Source organism: Theropithecus gelada, chromosome 3 (genome assembly GCF_003255815.1).
Source record: "Theropithecus gelada isolate Dixy chromosome 3, Tgel_1.0, whole genome shotgun sequence".
Classification (NCBI taxonomy): domain Eukaryota; kingdom Metazoa; phylum Chordata; class Mammalia; order Primates; family Cercopithecidae; genus Theropithecus; species Theropithecus gelada.
Window position 1 is genome coordinate 116,579,774 of NC_037670.1, and position 21,732 is coordinate 116,601,505.

Below are 21,732 nucleotides of genomic sequence, written 5' to 3' on the forward strand. Positions count from 1 at the left end.
TGAATGGTCTGGCATAAAAGAAATCTGTCACCAACTAGGCAACAGCTTTGAGCAAGTCATTTAACCAAATTGGGTTTTGGTATCCTCACTTGCTAAATGAGCATGAGCTTGAAGTAAGATGACCTCTGATATTTCTACCAGCTCTGGCATTCTGTGATTCTCAGCCCCTTTGAATGATTCCACCTGGGTACTCCCAAATTTCACATTTCTGATTTGAGTTTTGCCCTCCCACTTACTTGGTAAGGCTGGAGAGATGAGGGAAAGACCCATTGTGAGCCTGAGAGTCAGCAGATGCTCAAACTAATGCAGTACTCTTTTCTCAAGTCTCAAAGACCAACCTGGTTTTCATTCAACCTTGTTTTGGTGTTGTTTCTAAGAAGTGTCACTGCTTTTCCATTAGGTAGACTGTTGGCTCTTAGTTGTTTCTCTTAAGTGTATCTTAATTTTTTTCTGATTATAAAGTAATGCATTCTTTTAAAAAATCAAGCATTTTTTAAAAATCCAAACATGTACATTTTAGAAACTTGAAAGTCATCATAAGCCAAATCCCTACAAATAGCCGCTGATAGCCATTTCATATTTATTTTTCATCTTTGCCAGTTTAAAGAGTTAAACAGTATCTTCAAATTTAACTATTTATAAGATTGAACTTATTTTCACATTTTTATTGGCCATTTATATTTTTCTTCCTTTGTGAAAGTATTTGTTCCTGTATTAGGACATTTTTCTGTTGTGTTGTTCCTAATATTCTTACTGATTTGTAAGAACTCTTTACATAAAAAGGAAATACACTCTTCTCTTACATGTATTGGAGAGATTTTTTTTTTCCTGCTTTGTTCCTTTCAATTTCACTTTGTTGTATTTGGCTACTATAAAGAAGCTTTAAAATTGTCTGTAATTAGGTTGTCAGTTTTTTCCTCCATGTCTTCAGGATTTGAGGTTGTTCTTTGAAAGGATATTCACCCCATTTCCTTTCAGAATTTATTGTTCTGCTTTTTACAATTAAATCTTTGAGACATCTGAAGTATATCTGGGTGGAAGAAATGAGGGCTACTGGTTTTAAATAGATACTTTTTAACACCTGGTGGAAAAGTGGCTATCTTGGCTTGGAGCTTGATGACTTTCAGCTGAAGCACCCAACACCAAGTGAGTGTTTTAGGTAAGGCACAGAAAAAAATATTATGAAAGAGACAGGTAATGTTCATTTGGTCATAGAAGGAAGCTAAAATCTGAATAGGCTTATTGGAAGAACTGTCCGTTGAGATGGACCTCTTGATAGCATCGATGAGATTACAAAAAGGGGAGAAGTTCCGGGGAAGTATTCATGAGAGGTGGTCCGGTTTGACTTGCCATGAGCTAGATTTTTGGGGATCCAGGCTTGGGCAGGTACTGGGAAGCTGGGGATGATTTTGAGCTGCCCTTTAGGAAAATAAAGCTGGTAGCAGTGTGGGAACAGATGGCAGTGAGAATGCAAGGGATAAGTTACAAAGTTTGTAGCCTAGGTTGGTTTTTGTTGAGAGATGGTATAAAATTGATTCAGTAATGAGCAAATAAGGAAGTCCACCAAGCAGAACATATCATTGCAATGCGGTTCAAGGCAATATATAAGCACATGGGCAGTGTTCTGTCAGATGTTGAATGAGCAACTGGAAGAGATCATAATTGGCTAAGAGATCATAATTGGCTATTGTAGGTACAGTAAGGCACTAGCCATAGGATTGGGTTCAGGGCAAGACTTGAAGGGAGGAGCAAGAACAAGACACTACTACAAGGACTAAGACCCTGAACCAACCATTAAGATGTGTAGTTGGACATAGATGAAGCAAATAGGGAAGCAGACCAAAGTCCAACTCCAGCAGGGCTTGATGTTCCCTCACCCTTACTAGGCAGTGAACTAAAAGTCCTTAGATGACCACTCCCCATCCCCATTCCCATTAAAAAGAGAGTTGATCTCACAGTCAGCAATGAGGCTGAGCCTGCATGTTGGGTCACGTGGGTCAAGGTGTGCGTCAGAGCAGGACTGTGAGGAAGGAAGATGACCATACTCAGCCAGTCAAGGAAGACAGTTTTACCTCCGGTGGGTAGTGATCAGGCTCTTTGATTCAGCTTTCCTTGTTTGTAGCTTTAAAAACAAACCCTTGATAGTGTTTCCATGTACTCTTCTTCCCTTTCTTGGTGGCCATGACTTGTTCCCTGGATTACTGCATATTGAGTAAATTCCTGTATACTTTCTGGATTATGAAAAATGTGTCTTTAAATTTTTAGAAAATATTCTTATACTCCAATTTTCTTATTGTTCAAATTGAATTTAACTTTTCTATAGTTCTTTATAGGTTTTTAGTTATCCTTGATTGAGAAGCAGTTAGGAAATCTGAAAAGCTTGATACATGTAATATTCCAAATTGCTTTATGATTCTAAACTTGGAGGTTACGTCCATTTGGACACACACACACACACACACACACATACACTTTAATGTCTTGATATTCTTTCAGACATCAGGAAGCCAGACCCAGTCAGAAGAATTTGAACTAAATGATGAAAAGGCTGCCACTGGAATGGCCCCAAATGGCTGGAAATCTCGCCTATTTAGGCATTCTACTCAGAAAAACCTTAAAAATTCACAAATGTGTCAGAATAGCCTTGATGTGGAAATCGATGGACTTGTAAGTTGTTTTTCACTTAAATTAAGTCTTTTATTTTGTAGTTTTGCTACAATTGTTGAAATTCTTAGCCTTGCAAATATTTTTCAGGCACAGATGACTGCAACTATGAGCCATACTCTGTAAAGAAAAAAAAATTCAAATTTTAAATGTATTTGACAATTAATTGAAATCAGTTCCAATTATAAATGGATTTTCAAGGAAAAAAAAATCCAGAAATGTAGTCTTTGTGCTGAGAGGCTTAATATTAAAATTGAATTTGACATTCATCTTTGAGGTCCAGAGATAATAAGACTGGTCCAAAACGAGAGGCCCTTATATTTGCATACTCTATTGGGTAGGATTACATTTGATTATCTTTATTAGGAAACCCAGAATAGCATCCGTTTAAGCAAATAAGAGCTTTTATTTCTGTTTCACATACCAAAATCTTAGAGGTGAAAAACTCAGGGCTAGAACGGTAGCTCCACAGTCCCCATAGACACAAGCTCCCTTCATCTTTATCTGCACTACCCTGGCATCAGGTTTCCATCCTCAGAGTCACTTATGATCTAATGTGGCTCCTGAAGCCCCACCTATCACATCTGTGGTCCAAGCAACAGGAAGAAACAAAGAGGTTTTCCAGAATTCCCATATAATACTATTACTTATAAGTCATTGGTCATAATTCAATCACATGGCCATACTTAGCATGAGTATGGAAAATTCAATTTTTTTAGGTTTTTTGCGGTATGCATTGACACTCTAAATTAGATTGGAATTATCTTACTTAGAAAAAGAGGAGAATGGTGAGAAATAGCAACGTTGGATTTAGAAGATTATTAATTCCAGTTAACAATTTTATTTATTTATTTATTTATTTATTTTTAATGTTATTTTTTGAGACAGGGTCTTGCTGTGTTGCCCAGGCTGAAGCACAGTGGTACAATCGCAGCTCACTGCAACCTCCACTTCCTGGGGTCAACTGATTGTCCCACTTCAGCCTCCTGAGTAGCCGGGACTACAGGTGTGTGCCACCACACCTGGTTAATTTTTTTGTGCTTTTTGTAGAGACGAGGTTTTACCATGTTGCCCAGGCTGGAACAAATAATTTTATTACAGAGAGGGAATCCATTCCAAAAAAAGATTTCCTTATTTCAAGATATAGTTTTGAGATATTTTGATGTTATTTGTTGACGAATGCTGAGTTTATTTTTACTCCTGTGTTGGCCTGAGAAAACTAATACTACCAAGAATGCAGTGCATCTGTTTTTATCTGTGTAGGCTATTACTGCAGAAATTACAAGGCCTCTTTTAGAGGTCTTAATCTTGGTATATTTATAGAAAGAAGAATAACAATTGTACCATTTTGGAGCTTCATTATTATAAGTAAGATAAGCAATTTCTCCTCTTTTGGCTATGGAATTATCCACTTTTCATTTCCTCATTTATTTTGAGAGTTATTTTACTATCTCTTTAAACTCCAGTATTTCACAGGAGCACGTCTCTTGAAGAAATGCACAGAGAAGAGGGGGAGGCAGGAAATGCTGCAAACAACAACATTGTCCCAAGTACCATCGTAGGGAGAAAACAACGTGCCAAAGGAGAGGGAGAGATTAAGCCTGATTAGAGGGACCTGGGTAGACCTGTTTGTGTGCTGAAGAGCAGTAATCCAAGAAAAAGATTCATTCATTATGCTGGAGATAGGGACTTAAAGATAATGTTAACTAGAGAGAAAAAAAAAAAACCCTGAAATACAGAAAAAATGAGTAATTTGTAAGAAGAAGGCTGAATAGAACCTACTTCTATATTCTCTGTTTTTTAGAGATATAAATATAACCTTTCTCAGCGACCTCAAGCTTTTGGGATTCCATAGTCACCTATGTCTCAAGTTTAATGTTAAACTGCTTCTATCATCAGAACATTCTTTATGAGACCTAAATCCTGCATGCTTGGTCGGACATTTAATTAAACATTTGCTGAGAATCTTATATGTGCCAGGAATTGGATACTTTCTAGGAATATAAAGATATAATATTTACGTTTAAAAAAAGGTTACATACTAGAAATGGAGATATGTAAACAAAAAAATCACAAACAAGCTAAGCTATGAAATAAGAGAACTCTGCACAGGGAAAAGTGTGATAAGAGAGAAGGAATGTAATTAATTTGGTTTTGTGAGTTGAAAATATGGCACAGAAAAGGCAGGGTTTTGGGGTGAGGAGGCCAAGCCCATGTTCTCCAGTTAGTAATGGTTTCCTACATTTGCAAAGATGTTTATCCATCTACTCAGGTGTATTGTCTCATTTAACCCTGATATCATCCCTGTTAGAGAGGCAGGACTGTGTCATAATATATGAGAAAACTGCAGCTCAGCTCATGTGGCCCAGCCATGACTGTCACACCAACACAGTGTAGTGTAACTCCAGAGCTGGATGCCAAGGTGTTTGTGCCCAGAGCCGGCTACCTCACAGTCTGCTGAGGCCAGAATAGGGACGGGCTAAGCACACCATGAAGGTTGCTTCTTGGCCGAACAACCTATACTCAGCTTATGATGTGTAATCAGTAAACATTGTTAACATGTCATAATATACTGTCCTACTCTCTAGTAGTTTGCTTGTCATTCTCTGCACCTAGTTTGCAGGTCCCTTGAGGGCAATGGCCATGCCTTTTCTATGTCTGCGGACTCTGGTAACTGTTGCGTCATCACCAGTTTGCCCTGATGTTTGTATGTTCTAGGAAGCAAATGTGCCACCAGTGTCTTTTCTGAAGGTTCTGAAACTGAATAAAACAGAATGGCCCTACTTCGTCGTGGGAACAGTATGTGCCATTGCCAATGGGGGGCTTCAGCCGGCATTTTCAGTCATATTCTCAGAGATCATAGAGGTAAGTTTGCAAACATCCCATAACAGCCTGAATTAAATCAGTTCATCAGCTGCTGCTTCTCCCAACCTCACTAACTGGCTCCATTCTGGGATTAAGCAGCCTTAAATTAAACTAAGCCAAAGTCCTTAAATCCCTTTTGAGAAAAGCTGTGAGGGAAAAGATAAGTAGCCTTTGAATCACTCTAAGTTATGATATTAATGAAATTATAAAATGTAAAATCAATGAAGAAGGCATTCTAATGAGCTCTCTTCATTTGGTGAAACTAGTGTCAGACAATGATCCCCAATCTGTTTGTGTAGAGAAGCTGGTACACGTCGCACAGTGAGGTGGGGAGAGAGTGGAGCAGGGAGGGGTTAAAGTCATAGAGTTTAATAAGAGTCCAGGCACTGGGTATAGACTGGCCTCACCACTCAATAGCTCTCAGTACCTCAGTTTCTTCATCTATACAATAAATCTACCTCATAACATGGCTGAGGATTAAGAGATTATATAGGTAACTGTCTGGAAAGCATTTAAGAGTGTGTGCCTTGTAGTAAGTATTCAAAAAGCAATAGCCACCCCATTTTAGCAATCCTTCCAAGGCTTGAGGAGTCCAAGACTAAGAACGAAAACATACTAGTCAATCATTCAATTAATTGGGGGATATTTAAAGGAAGTTATCACAGATATAAACCCTCCATCAATTCCATGAAATCCAGAATTCGTATTCTACAATTTTAGTCAACCTCTAACATTATTGGAGAGACTTTGTTGTTGAGGATAAATAATTCTCCATCATGTTACGAGTTTATTATTTTGTGATGTTGGGCATTGATCCACAATTAAGACCACAAGCCAAAAAATAAATAAATTAGAAAGGATCCTCCTCCACATCTTTTAAAGTTTCAAAACAAAGCAAGCTCTGGCTCTCTTGCAATTCAAGGCAATGTAGACTATATATTTTGGGGCATCTATCTGCCTAGTGCTTCTCCAGGCACTGGAGATAACAGTGGTACAGAAATAAACCAAGTCATGTCCTCAAACAGCATGGTTTCTGTTGGGGAAGATATGCAACAGACAAACAAAAAAATAATCCCACAAACATGTAACGTGTTGAGGGATAACAAGTGTTTTAAAAGATGGGTAGGGTAATAGAGAGGGGTTAGCTGGGGGAGCTGTTTCAGATAGAATGCTCAGGAGAGGCCCCTCTGGGTAGAAGCCTGATGGAATGAGAAGTGGAGGGCTGGGGCAGGGAGGAATCAGAGGGAGAAGGGGACATATAGGAAGAGGAACAAATGCTAAAATGTGCAGCCACTCACAGTCCATATGCAGTATGTCAACCTATGTTAATAACCATGCAGCCAGAAAGTAGAATAGAGATTACCAGGAGCTGGGAGGAAGGAGGGAATGGGGAGTCATTGTAATGGTATCAAGTTTGAGAAGTTTGGGAACGTGAAAAGTTCCATAGATGGATAGTGGTGAAGGCTGCACAACAATGTGACTATACTTAATGCCACTGAATTATACACTTTAAAATGCACTAAAATTATACACTTTAAAATACAATTTAAAATGGTTAAAATGGTAAATTTTGTGTTATGTATATTGTACCACAATTACCAAAACCCTACATATTTGAAGCCTAGTTTTAAACATGTGACAGTCAAGCCACTATTTATGGAAGGAATGAACAAGGATCAATCATGTAATCCAAGTGGGCATTTTAAATATTCTTTTGTAGATTTTTGGACCAGGCGACGATGCAGTGAAGCAGCAGAAGTGCAACATGTTCTCTTTGCTTTTCTTATGTCTGGGAATTATTTCTTTTTTTACTTTCTTCCTTCAGGTAGGTACCCATGATTTGCCTTTCTCATCAAGTTTATAATTTAATTAGAGAAGTTAAATTAAACCTAATGGAGCATCCAAATTCTTACAGTGAAATAAATTGCAAACACAAGTGGCATAAGGCTCTGCTGGAGGGTAGACTCCTTATCAGGGGGAACTGTGACTTCCCTGTGTCCTAATTATATTACATTACGAGTTTGCCCTCAGCAAACATTCATTACCAAGGAAAAAGAGACCTCAGTTTACTGTAGAGCATAAGAGTAACTTAAATTCAACAGGTTGCGAACTGGGAAAGTACAGTCCAATAGCATTCTCTTTCCTGTTGTTACTCTTTATAGAATAACAAGTAACTTCTCTGATCTTTTCCTACTTAACTGATGAACTATTTGAAAGAACACAATATTTTGCATTCTAATATTGTAGACCTGGCCAAAATAAACTAGTCAAACTCTCTAATTATACTTTTCTACCTAGTTAGACTTCTCTCTAATTTCTTTTGTCTCTTTAACCCAGTGGGCACCACATAGGCCTTTCAAATATAATACAATCCAGTCAGCAAAATAGTGTTTCCTAGTCGTGCCAGCATGCTTCTCTTTTATTATTGTTGAACCAATGGCAAAAATAAACCAAGCTTTTTATTTAGAAATCATTGCCCTACTAGACACAACTCAATGATCAGTCCAGCCCCAATCCCTGGGATGCTAGGCAGTGCAGCTAGAAAAACGTGTTTCAGGGGCTGCAGGAACGGTGGGCTGATGCACAGAACTGTATTGCCTGTAGCAATCTGCCAGCAAATGGAGGGGGAGGGCAGGCTGGTCCTGGACACGGAACACCTGGAGCCTATTCACGAGGTGCACTGATCACCCATCCCCCTGGCTTAGTAAACAGTTCTGATGTGTACTCCCCCACGTGCCCTCGGCACGGCTACCCCAACACTCACACTGTGGCTGGAGACTCACACATCCCAGAAGTCAGCCCACTTCTGGACATCTGGACTCCTCTCCAGTTTGGATGTGGTAATTAGAAAGAAGGAAATTGTCCCAAAGAGGCTGGAGAAGGAAGAGTACCCTGATTGTTCCCCAATTTGAGTGCAGGTGGAGCTGTGACCAGGCACCAGCATACTCATTTGGATCTTGTTTTTAAGGACATCCTTCCTCTACACTGCACGAGCCAAAATGAATTCCTGTGTAGGACTTTGTTACTTCTGTGTTTAACTGCTTTATTGGAAGTAGTAGGAACATTCCAACTGAATGTTGTAGTTACACACAGTATCTTTGTCACTGAGATGTTGCCCTTCAAAGTTTTGAAAAATAAACTTATTTAGAATGGTTTAGAAGTCAGGACTGGACACCTTTAAGATTTTTGGTCTTTGATTCTAATGCATACTAATGATTTTGCAGTACATGAATTTGACATGGGAGCTTTGAATTTGTATTTGGTCCTGGACTTTTGTTATTTAAATAGATGATTAACATACAAATAATATAAAATCAATGTGAATATATGCACCTGTGTCAGAATACTAGGAACTGTTACCCACACAGCAAGTGGGTTTGGTCACTTGGTGGGTTTCAATCCAATGACCACATCAAGGAGGATTTAGCAAAGGAATTTTATAACTTGTCACAAGTGAGGAGCTCACAGGGCATAGTTCCCAAAGCAGTATCTCCCCAAGCTGGAGGCTGGGTCAGGTTTTATAAGCATATGGTAATGAAGTGTGATCTGATTGGATCTTGCAATGAGGTGATGCCAGGAAGCGCCATCTGACTGGATCCTGCCATGGGCTGATGTCAGAGTTCGATCTGATTGAATCCTGCATCCTGCATTGTGGTGTCTGCTTCTTCATTCAGTCCCTGATTCTTGGTTCGGAGCACTTAGGTTCCCGCTATGGTTGCATGTTTGATTCATCTGGGGTTGCTCAGGTTATTAACATGACTTGAGGGTCTGTGGCAACTGTAAAACAACTCATAACTTTGCCACATAAAAGTTGAACAGGATTGGTCTGGTGCAATTACATACATAAAGATCAAAAGAGACCATAGCCTTTTTTCTCAACCAGGGTTTCACGTTTGGGAAAGCTGGCGAGATCCTCACCAGGAGACTACGGTCAATGGCTTTTAAAGCAATGCTAAGACAGGTAGGAGTGTGCGCTGGAGAATGCCTTCTGGTTTTTCACATTTCTTCCGTATTAAGCTTCTTACTGTTCTTATTGCTATGTTGATAGGCATGTTTTCCACCCATAGAATTCATGCAAGGATGGGGCAGAGTCCTGCAAATTGTCCTGGTCCTTCAAGAGCTAAAGACCTCTCATGATTTTTTTTTTCACAGAAATAGGCTTTGTTTGGGTAGCTTTGGCTTATTCTGTAAATATCTCTCTCCATGTAGACACTATCATTTCAAAGACCTGTATCTCTTTTCTGGATCCTGTGCAGGCCCTGGTGAGTCCATTGAGACTCCAGGATGTCTTTAAACCAAGAAAAAGCTAGTTGGTAGCATTTAATCTCATGTACCACAATCTACCATACTAACTGTAGGTATTCTCAAATGTTAATAATTGTTTTGTTTATTTCTTATTTGAGGTCTATTTTCACATTAATTCATGTGTTGGTTTATTCAAACATTACTTATCATGTACCAGACAGTGTGCTGGTGGCTGGTACTGTACAATCCATTATTCGCTCTCCTGGTAAGTTCACATTCTAGTGCATGACAGAGGAAAATGTGCAAACATGAATTATCTATTTTTATAGAAAATGCCTAAGAGAGGGCCAGAATATTATCCATTCAATTGACAGGAACTGATTACATTTCTTTTCACAAACGGGCACATAGTAGGGAGTATATTCTAATTAAATCTGTTTACAAATCCTATTTCAGTATCTCCTAAACTCTTGCTATGCAGGAAAAATTATTTTATGTGAAGGTAAAAGATGCCATGGATGAGTAGCTTACAATTAAAATCAAGTCTCAGACACGCTTCTTTTTTAACCTGGGGCTAACTGGATATAAGACACACTTTTAAATCAGTGTTTTTTTTTTAAAAAAAAAAAAATCAAACAAAAACTTGGTGAGAAACCAGGGCTTATTTTCTCCTGCCTAGAATCTATCAGAACAAGATGCCCAAGACAGCTCCACCACCCTTTATGAGAGACAACACCATATCAGGGCAGAAGTGTCCATAGTGAAAGACGTGATGGTTGGGTGAATGGAATGCCCACCAGCCTCCCAGCCTTGGGCGGAGCTGGCAAAGAGCATGGCAGCCATCTGGGTGAGCCCTGCTCCCCTAGACCAGAGATGGTCTCCCTGCTACCACAGAGCAGTCAGGAAGCTGGGTTCTGCCAGATTCTGGGGGAGTGTGCTCAGAGCAAGGCCAGGGACTACACTGCATCTGAGGTCTCCCCGAAATTTCCTCAGCCTTGGAGCTTTGGGAGGCTTTGTCTGGTTTTCTTTGCTTGTTTTAATTTTGAACTAATATAAAGGTATATTTTATGCCACAGGACATGAGCTGGTTTGATGACCATAAAAACAGTACTGGTGCGCTTTCTACAAGACTTGCCACGGATGCTGCCCAAGTCCAAGGAGTATGTAGACTGCACTCTACTTGGATTTTTTTACAAACATGGTTTTAGATAAGCATATAGCATACCCACACTTGTTAAGATGCTTCCAGCTAGAAATAGCAGAAAGCTCAAATCAAAACTGCTGTAAACAATAAGCAGAAGATTAAACTTCAGGGTTGGTTGACCCACTGCCCCTCCAGATTTAATCCAGAATCCAGGTTCCCATCATTGGCTTTGGCTTTATCCCAAGGCTGATTCCCTGCAGTCACAGGATGGCTGCTAATAGTAATTAGAACTACAAGCTTCCTTATTTCCCATCCAGTGAAAGAGAGCACACACCTCTACCTCAACCACCAAACAAAACCCTTTGCTGAAATCTAATTTGGGCTAATTTGGGTCACATGCCCCACCCTGAACCACTAGCTGTCTCCAGGGGACAGTGGTGTTCTGAGTGGCCTACCTCCCCACCCCTGTAGCTGAGGTGGGTTACTTTGCAGCTCACTGCTTCCACACAACAGGAGAAGGAGGAATGGATGCAGAGAGCCGACGGTAATGTCACTACAGCCACCTTTGTTTTCTGAGCAGTGAGCAGTACAACACTAATTCATCCTTATATGTGCTTTGTGGTGGATTGTCTCTTAGGACACGTACCCTTTGTAACAACAGATGGTCTCTGGGAGTGTGTAAATTTCCCTTTTACACTTTTGAAGCAAATGGTCTTTAAAATTACCCAGGTACATTGGAGTTAGTTTCCTCTTTGAACATTGCATCTATGAAAAAATACATGCACCCCCAGTGCCCATCCACAAAGCAGAGAAGTTGATTACTTGGTTGTAGAATGTTGGTTCAGGTGGGCAGGAGAGGAATGAGAGTGTAAAGGCACAATGAAGAAAAGTCTGCAGAGCCTCGTGAGTTAAGCACAGGTGTCGTGGGTTTACTGTAATGAAAGTAAGCCAATGTAGCTCAGGCACAGAACCCACTCATCATTCTGACCAAGAGGCTAAGGCTGGAGCGCATGCATTGGAGCATAAAACTTTCTCTGTGCTTTTTCTCTTCCAGGCCACAGGAACTAGGTTGGCTTTAATTGCACAGAATATAGCTAACCTTGGAACTGGTATTATCATATCATTTATCTACGGTTGGCAGTTAACCCTATTGCTATTAGCAGTTGTTCCAATTATTGCTGTATCAGGAATTGTTGAAATGAAATTGTTGGCTGGAAATGCCAAAAGAGATAAAAAAGAACTGGAAGCTGCTGGAAAGGTAGGTCAAATAAGGTTTTAATTGGTGTAAGTGTTGTTTTTAGACATGTGTTTTATTTGAATTATTTATCATGATATGCAGGCTTTAAAAATTAAATGTGCTCACTACAACTAATAATTGTCAATTGTGTATGAAATATTTTACTGTATTAATGTCTAGAACTTAAATATAAGGTGATTAACATAAAACTTTCAGCCTATAGAAAGCAGTTAACATAGTTATGATAAAGAACTTCTGAATATTCAAAGTGCATTTCATTTTACTTCATAGCCCAATGCTACTGTTTGGACAAATGTCATCCCTGTTTCAGAAACATTCATACAGAAGACTGTAAGTGAATTGTTCAGGGTCAGACATGTGCTGGTATTTAAGAGATCCTCTTCTTCTTGGCTGTGATTTCTATAATTAAGGTGGCAGCCACCAGATGGCAGTAATGCCTCAATTTTGTGGTTCGCACTATAATGGCTCTTGGGCTTAACATTTACTTGAGCCTTACTATGTGCCAGTTATTGTGCTACGTATTTATATGCACCAATTTATTACATTTTCACAATAATCCTATAAGGCAGGCACTATTGTTATCCCAATCTCAGAAATGCAGAACCTGAGATTCAAACAGAAGTTAGAGATTTGGCTGGGATTTAAGTTCAGGTCTAGTCTCAAAGTTCTTATCTCTACTATATGGTCTCTTTATATGTGTTTAAGTGTGTTTAAATCTACACATAAACATTTTATTTACATGTACATGCACTTAAATGTTCAAATGTAGATTATACTCATGAACATTTTAGTCTGATTTATGTTATTATCCTTTGTTGAAACATGAGGAAGTGAAGCAGATGATAAATATAAATTGTGATATAGTTTTTATAGCATTGCACTTTACAAAGCCCTTTTACGAACATTACTGCAACTGACCTTCACTAGTTATGAGAAATGGAACAGACAGCATATAGGGAAGAAGGTGTCAGAGACTGGGTGAGTGACTAGCTTCAGAGGTACCATATTAAGGGGGAAGATTAACATTTGGACCAACCGTGTTCCCACTAAACCAGTTATGTCTGGTGAAATCCTTTCCTGTCCCCTTGTAACCGGCGTCAGCTGCTGCTGTGTGCAGTGTTAGGTGTAATAGTATCTCCAGGTTTCCATCAGAATGCACTCTCCTCATTTTCATCCTGCATCCTCTCCAGGACTTGGAGCTTGCTAGGACAATATGTGGTTCCCAGGAGTTGGGAACCCCTGGATGTCCAGAGTTCTTGAAGATTCTCTTGGCTGCTGACTGTGGGTACTTTAGGGCATCATTTCCTTTACTTCTGAGCGTCTCAACTAACTGTTGAAGAAACACTGTGTAGCTCTGTTTCCTCCCCTGCCCCTCAATCCTGCTTCTTTCCACATTTCCTATGGGAGAATGGTCAGTTGGATGGAATGAAAATCAACTTTTCTTAGACAAGTTAACATGATAGAAAACATCTTGAATCTAGTTAATAGTCTTAACTCCATTAATTGTTAGAATTTTGTCAGAGTAAAGCAGGTAGAACTGAGCAGTATTGAAACAAAACAAAATCTTGCGTTATTAGCCTTGGTCTTGCTACTCAGTGTGTGAGGCTGGAGAAGATGCCCAACTTCTCTGGTCCTCACGCTGCACTTTAGTAAAATGAGAAATTGTACCAGATACTGTCCCAAGTTCCTTCCAGCTAAAACCCTGTTATTCTAGGGATCAGAGATTGAATAACTCAGACTGGCCAGTTTAATTTTTTTTAGTAGCTACTTTGACCTACTAAGGCTTTTAAAAATACGAAAGATTAAAAAATTTTTAAATGTTAGTATCAGCAGTTCAATCATAGTTCAATATTGTTTACTCAGCACTTGATTGAGAGTGAGAGTCGGAAAGAAGGTTCTAGAAAAACCCTAAATCACTGTTTATTTAAAAAGAAATGCTCTCATTTACCTGGGTACAGTTTCATCATTGTTAAAGGACAACAGAGTTTGAGGTATTCCCATCCCAATTTTCCAAAAAGGGCTTGGTAGTGAGGGTGTTGGTTGCTGGGCAGGGAGTGGGGAGGGAAGACTGCCTCATAACCGTCTTGATCCAGGCCCTGTCTGGTCACTGAGATTAAGGGCCCTCTGTGCCTGAGCTAACCCGCAAAGCAGTTGACCCATGACTAGAATGTCAAGAGAAGTGTCAAGTCATTACTGGTTTCTCCTTGTGTAAATTACACAGCAGGGGTAGCAGAATAGCATAATGGCTTAGGAACGTGGACTCCACATCAGATAGCCTGGGTTGGAATTCTTGCTTTGCTACTTATTAACTTTAGAACTTAAGGCAATTCAGTTAACTTCTCTGTGCCTCGGTTCTCTCATCTGTGTAAATAGGAATACTATTTACCTTTCAGGGTTGTGACGCTAAATGAGATCATATCGGTGAATGAGGTAATACTTGGACATAGTAAAAGCTCAGTAATTTTTCTCTATTCTCGTAATAGCTATCTGTTATATCTTTATTACAAATGAAAAATCTATGGTTATTTAGTCTCAAGCATCAAATATCTTCCTTTTAGCTCATTACAGAAGCTAAGAACTGAGGTAAAAAAAAGTCTTAAAGCTGTTAAAAGCCTAAAATTAAGATCTTATGCTCTGTGTGCTGATGGTTTAGATGACTCAACTACAGAACTATGATTTAGACTAAATAGCTAAGTCACAGACTGAACATTTGTCAAGGGTGGTTTGGCTATAAGAATCAGAAAACTTCTCTGGCTGGTTTGGGTAAAAGCGATTTGATGTAAGTACACTTCGAAGTACAGGAAATACAGGCAGTTTGTGTTTAACTGGCTCTTAGAGCCACAGGCTCTAATATCTGAATCTTCCTATATACCTATTCAATTCCTCAGATGCTATATATTCAGACCAACTTCTTACACATACCCAATGTGACATCAGCCTCTGAAGCCACAGGGCCTCGCAGTTCAAACTTGTATCCAGGGCCAGGAAACCAAATCTGATTGACCCAGATTAGTCAGATGTCTGCCTCTGATTTAACCACAGATTTAAAGCATGCTCATGTTGTTTACAATTGGGATCTCCTTCCCATTGTGAGTGGACGGCTTTTATAAGAAGTTATACTCAGGGAGGAAATAATTGGCAGCTCCAATAGGCCCTTAGAAATCACAGCCTAATCCTTTCTTCTAGGACTCTGCCCTGCGAAGAAAGTCAGGCCACAAAGGGGTTGTGACTAAGGCCAGTCATGTAACTGTCTGGTGGCAGGCTGGGAATAGAACCAGACCCTTGGTTCCCAGGTCACAGTTCTTGCCCTAAGCTGATCAGCCTTCCTGGGCATACAAAGACTTGCCTACCATACTTAGCAGAACCAGAAGTACCAGTTTTGTCATAAAGCTAGTCTTGAACATATTATACCTTTTGTTTTTAATGTAAAGAAAATTAAAGCCTATCAAAATAACCTTCAGGGTGCTTTTGACAGAGCCCTAGGGCTTATTTTTCATTATTTCAGAAGTAAAAACACCACTTTTAATGAAGGTCTATTCTGTGTTACAGATTGCAACAGAGGCAATAGAAAATATTAGGACAGTTGTGTCTTTGACCCAGGAAAGAAAATTTGAATCAATGTATGTTGAAAAATTGTACGGACCTTACAGGTAATGAACCATATGATTCCTGCTAAGAACCTAGTGCTTTCCTAAGGCTGAATTATTATCCCTTATGAAAGATAATAAAAGCTCTGCTGCTCCAAACAATGATATGACTATAAGGGTGACCTTTTTTCAATAATTCTATCACTGAAAATAAGTAACTTTTTGATATGACTGGGACACAGAATTATATTTTTTACATCTTATGCAAACAATAAGAATAGGTCTCCAAGAGGTAAAAGATATACAGAATTGCACAGTCGTTGGTCATCAGTGCAGGCAACAGAAATAACCTATCTGGGTGACTTAGGACAAACATTCCTTTAAGGAAATGCTCAAATCTTCCTTTGCAGTGTGTAGACTGAACCAAAAGTGAGACTTGCTATTGGGTATGTTCCAGAGGAAAGTATTTCATTTGTTCTCTGAATGAGGACCAGATCCAACCTACTCTGAAGATAAAGAAACACAGCCTATTTCAGTGGTTTATAGTTGAGCAATTCAAGAAACTCCTAATGGCACCATTTGCCACTCATTTCCACCGCAGCCTGATTTTATAAATGAGTATGTTTTAACACAAACAAAGTTGAACACAACTTAGATTACAGTTTTGCAGACTGGAACAGTAGTTCTGAACCACTTGCAAATTTGAACAGATATCTTCAAAAGTCTGAATTGATGCCATCTCCTCAGTTATGCACACTTCATATGACACTAAAGAACATGCAGCTACATCTTTGTGTCCATTTGATGTTGGACATATAAACATGTATGCACCATTAATGATAACCTATTTTGAACTTCAAGGAGGGTTAAGGAAGAATAGAAAGCTGAAGGTAATTATGAACTTGGTTATAATTTAAAGATTCAATAGCATCACAAATTACTCAGTTAAGTTTTGTAACACCATGTTCACAGCACGTAAATTAAACCATCCAAATTAGTAATACTTTGAATTTTTCCTTTTGCCAAAAATGCCCTCATATTTGAGAGTAACTCAATTATAGTTCTTTTGGAGGATTCAGAAGCCAATAAAGTATAGCATGAGGTCAAATTAGAAACTGTACAAAATAAATTATATACAGGGGCTGGCAGGATCTAGCTTGGGAAAGGACTTCTGGTGTATATCTATGTAAACTTCAGGGACTCAACTTTTGTGAATCTGAAACATGAATTTTAACCTAACAGAGTACAACTAGTTACAGGAAACAACATAATAGTAGTAAATCACATTCAGATAATTCAAACTTAAATTCAGATCCTGACGTTTTAGGCATTTTTGAAACAACAGCTATGCTTACATAATAGGAGTTGAACATTGGAGTCATCAGATATTAATATGTAATAACAGTTATCATTTGAGGAACCGCTATGAACTAGGCACTGAGCTAGACATTTATATGGTTTTTAATTGTCAAAACAATTCTGCATTACAGTGATTATTTCCATTGTATAAATGTTTAGAGAAGTTATCATTTACCCAAACTAATATAACTGGAGGTGGAACTTAAACCTGGTTGGCCAGACTTAGAAGCCGTACTCTTTCCACTACACAGCGCTAACGGAGGCTGAAGAGATGGTTACGAGTATACTGATTTGCTTTTCAGGAATTCCGTGCAGAAGGCACACATCTATGGAATTACTTTTAGTATCTCACAAGCATTTATGTATTTTTCCTATGCCGGTTGTTTTCGATTTGGTGCGTATCTCATTGTGAATGGACATATGCGCTTCAGAGATGTTATTCTGTAAGTAGTTTTAAAAATATTAAGATTATTCTATAGTAAGGTTTTAGTAGGTTTATGCAAAAGTTTAGAGTAGGAAAAAAACGACTCCTGTGTCCAAAGATGAGGTCAGGGATTTAAATCTACCATCCTGGCAGGCACAGAGATCTGATCTTGTTAATACTCCAAGTGCAGTTTCATTTTGTGGACTACAATAAAGCTTATGAAAATGATCAGAAAGCACAGTTTTAGTTGCACATATAACCCTGGTCAGGATGATGCAAATTTTCTCATTATGGAATATAGGCAGAAAAAAATCATAATTAGAAAGTTGCTGGTGACCATGGACTCAAAACAAGGTTATATAGCTTACTATTATCTACAACCAAAACATGGCCTGGAAAACGAGATGGGAATACTTGATGGAAGTCTGGCAAAGGCACTCTCTCCCTAACCAGGCCTGAGATGAGATGGCCCTGCCAACATTTGCCTCTCGGCTTCTCCTTTTTCCTTGGTTTCCAAGGCAAACTACTGGTCTGTTTGATGCCTTCTTTTCATAATGTGCTCAGTACATTCCATTAGGCTGCAATCTAGGCTTGAAAGAGGGAAGCCACTCTTTTTAAGATCATTTAGTATGTTTCTGCTCTGGTGGGATGATTTTAAAGCAGTGGTGAACGGCCATTTTTGAAACAGGGTCAAGACAAAAAAGCAAAAGTGTATAAGAGCTAGTATTTTTTTTTTCATCCAAAATTAAAATTACCATGAAAAAATGTATCTGTATAATCTTTGTATCAGGATCCCAGCAGGAAACAAATGGCACAGCAAATGGGTTAATTGATGAGTTTGCTAAAGGGTCTATTTACAAAGGCCTGGGAAGTGTTAAGGTAAGCAGTAACCAAGAAGGAAGTTAACACCCCAGCAATACCCAGCTAGAAACTGCTACCACCCTAAGCCTAAAGGCAAGAGGAAGGAAAGGTTGCCGGAACTCAGCATAGGTGCTTTCTGTGGTCTCTGATGGAGGGACAGCAACTGCACAAGCAATCTGACAGGAAAGCAGCCAAAGAAACACATACCCTGGCCTCACTCTTCCAGCCTCCCTATCCTCTGCTGTGCCTTCCATTGGCCAAACCCTGTGAAACCAGAGGACCAGAAAACCTTTTGATTCCATTCATGATAGTTGGAATCCCCAGACATGGAGTAGGGAGATAGAAGGTAGAGATGGGTAAAAAGTGAGGAGTGATTTTGGGGGACAAATGGAACTAGCAGCTGGGGATTACAACTTAGAGTACAACTATTGTATAAAAAATATTGAGAACGTTTCTGAAAGTGAAAACCGTTGGAAAGTTACATTAATCCTGCTTCCTTTCTTTTTTAAAATCATTGAAATGTTAAATTATGGAAACCTAGAAGACAGCTTTTTACTCTTTCATGCTAAAACTAAATAACAGGCAGTATAGGGAAGCTATGCAGCCACATGTGGGTTGTTCATCACTATTTTAAAACTTAGTTTTTGGCAACTAACCTTTTCATCATATTTAAAGGCAAGCCTTACTATACCTCTCATCCCAGCCCCTAGGTACTAAAAACTCATTTTTAATGTCTTAGCTTGAGAAGTTTGGGAGGTGAAAACTTAAAGTTCTCTATTATTACTAGAGAACTCCCACTCCTTTCTCTGGGATAGTGCTAGTATCAAAAGTAAATTATTTTGTGAAGTTGTAGATCTCAGGATCTTTAGCCCTTTCTAAAAGTTGTCATAATCAATATCCATCCTTTAAAGAGCATATAATTAGAAAATAGAACTTTAGTTTAAGGTAACCTTTTTTTTCAGAGTGCTGTCAATAGTTATTTTAACTTTTATTTTAGGTTCAGAGGTACATATGCAGGTCTGTTAATACAGGCAAACTCATGTCGTGGGGGTTTGGTGGTCATCAAACCCAGGTACTAAGCATAATAACTGATAGCATAGTTAATTTAATTGTAAACAAAAAGCTATTTCTAGTAAAGGCTTATTTTCCCTAACAAAAGTTCTTTACAGTGATGATGATTATCATTTGTGTGGTAGTATAGAAGAAACCACAAACTGGAAGTCAGTCAGGGCCGGAGTTTTATTAGAAAAAGCTTACTTGGAACTGATCAAGGCCCTCACACACTTTGTGCTTCAATTCCCTCAACTCTAAAAAGAGTATAACCAGCAACTAAAATTAGCTGAGCTCACAAATCAGATTCAGTTATAAGCCTCTTCTTGAAAGTAAAAGCCTTTGGAAAGTCACAGTAGTCCTAAGAAATTAGGGGCTCCTATGCAAAGGGAAGTCAGAAAGCAAGTCGAGAAAAGGCAAACCCTCACGAAGTGGATCTTGCCCCTCTCCTAGATTTATCTTGTTACTAGAATTTTATGGAAATGTATGTCGGGGAGAAAGGGGATGATTAAGGAGTAAAGAGGAAAAATATTGGTAAGCTCTATGCCTTTAGACTTTCAAACATCATGGAGTTAATTATATAATCTAATGTTTGAATTCCTCTCCTTCTGTCTAGGGTGTTTTCTGCAATTGTGTTTGGTGCAGTGGCTCTAGGACATGCCAGTTCATTTGCTCCAGACTATGCTAAAGCTAAGCTGTCTGCAGCCCACTTATTCATGCTGTTTGAAAGACAACCTTTGATTGACAACTACAGTGAAGAGGGGCTGAAGCCTGTAAGTTCTCTGATGCCTGATGATGCTTGATCAATTTTTCCCGAACACTTGCTGTCTGCTAGATTATAGCTACAGGATAAGTTTGTGATGATTACACCAACATGTGTTTAATTTAATTTGTAATATTTATATAGCTAATATTTGGGCAACTTGACTGGCATTTAAAAACTTTATAGGTGGTTCAAGGATCCTGAAGTTTAGCACATCAAAATAAAAAAAAGGAAAACCAGATATATTAGAACTGAATAGTTTCCACAAAAATTTAGTCATTTCTACATAAAGGTATAATTCTGCCATGTTAACGCAATTAGCAATTTGACTTTAGTCACTTTTTATAATGGTTAAGTATAATTGGTAAGAAGGCAGTTCATTCACAATGAGAGTAATAATCCTATGCTTTATTATCTACAAAGGTAACTTAAACTCACATCTGAGTGTTCTTTGTATGAAACAAGATGCTACACATTGTCATATACAAGCAGCTGTGCAGGTAAAGAGACTGGGACTTACACAGTCTTTCCAGGACTTTCCCAGGTATTTCATGTTCTGATAAAATTGCTGTGCCCAGTAAGTGAGATAAAGAAAGTGAACTTAAGAAACTGCCAGGGTTTGCCATCAGGGCTGTCCACTGAAACTTTAGGTAGAAACTGTTGCTAAATTTCCAAGTCTTTAGAGCCTTTTGGACACTGGCTTGATTCCAGCTTCAGAATTAGCAGTTGGGAAAGCTAAATCAATATCTTAAAGAAATCAGAAACTGAGTTAGATAACAACTCATGGTAATGACTTTTTGTCTAATCTCACCTGTACCTTTATCTCTCACCTTCATTTCACATCATAATAACTTGCTATCAATATTAACTGGCACCAGAACGATACCAAATATGAATTTTATGTTTCTCTACTACAGTCTTTGGTAAAGTTTCCTTGAAATAATATTTCTTATTCCGATAATTATCAGTCCAATTATAATAGCAACATTTAAACATTTATTCAGGATAAATTTGAAGGAAATATAACATTTAATGAAGTCGTGTTCAACTATCCCACCCGACCAAACGTGCCAGTGCTTCAGGGGCTGAGCCTGGAGGTGAAGAAAGGCCAGACATTGGCCCTGGTGGGCAGCAGTGGCTGTGGGAAGAGCACAGTGGTCCAGCTCCTGGAGCGGTTCTACGACCCCTTGGCGGGGACAGTGGTGAGCACATTTCCTTAGTAACTTGATTGAAGGCTATATTTTAATTGGCCCAACCAATATTGTCATAATGGAAAATATTGGACAAATGTAGACCCAGAATCCTGTTTGATACAATGACCACATTCTATAAACCCCAAACTGGCACCATATCCGAGAAATATATGGGGACAATAGGACAGAATGTCTGGAATTCAGTCTAGTTCAGAAAATACTGAATATAAAGTTAATTTTTACCCTGCCATGGACCTTTCCAGTCAGCCTGATTTTTCTTTTTTTTTTTTTTTTTTTTTTTTTTTTTTTTTTTTTTTTT

At 38.8% G+C, this 21,732-nt stretch overlaps 1 protein-coding gene across 3 annotated transcripts in view; it reads left to right on the plus strand.

Annotated features, from left to right (window-relative positions):
* The window catches only part of ABCB4 (ATP binding cassette subfamily B member 4), a 76,198-nt gene that overhangs the window by 40,664 nt on the left and 13,802 nt on the right, over positions 1-21,732 (plus strand). For 2 of the 3 annotated variants that reach the window (XM_025379377.1, XM_025379378.1), the window contains exons 16-25: positions 2,497-2,667; positions 5,383-5,529; positions 7,250-7,354; positions 9,413-9,490; positions 10,851-10,934; positions 11,973-12,176; positions 15,726-15,826; positions 17,425-17,565; positions 20,074-20,230; positions 21,225-21,422. In XM_025379377.1, the coding sequence (XP_025235162.1) occupies positions 2,497-2,667; positions 5,383-5,529; positions 7,250-7,354; positions 9,413-9,490; positions 10,851-10,934; positions 11,973-12,176; positions 15,726-15,826; positions 17,425-17,565; positions 20,074-20,230; positions 21,225-21,422 (1,386 nt within the window). The remainder of the gene's footprint in view (positions 1-2,496; positions 2,668-5,382; positions 5,530-7,249; positions 7,355-9,412; positions 9,491-10,850; positions 10,935-11,972; positions 12,177-15,725; positions 15,827-17,424; positions 17,566-20,073; positions 20,231-21,224; positions 21,423-21,732) is intronic. The other variant, XM_025379379.1, reaches the window with a different exon arrangement.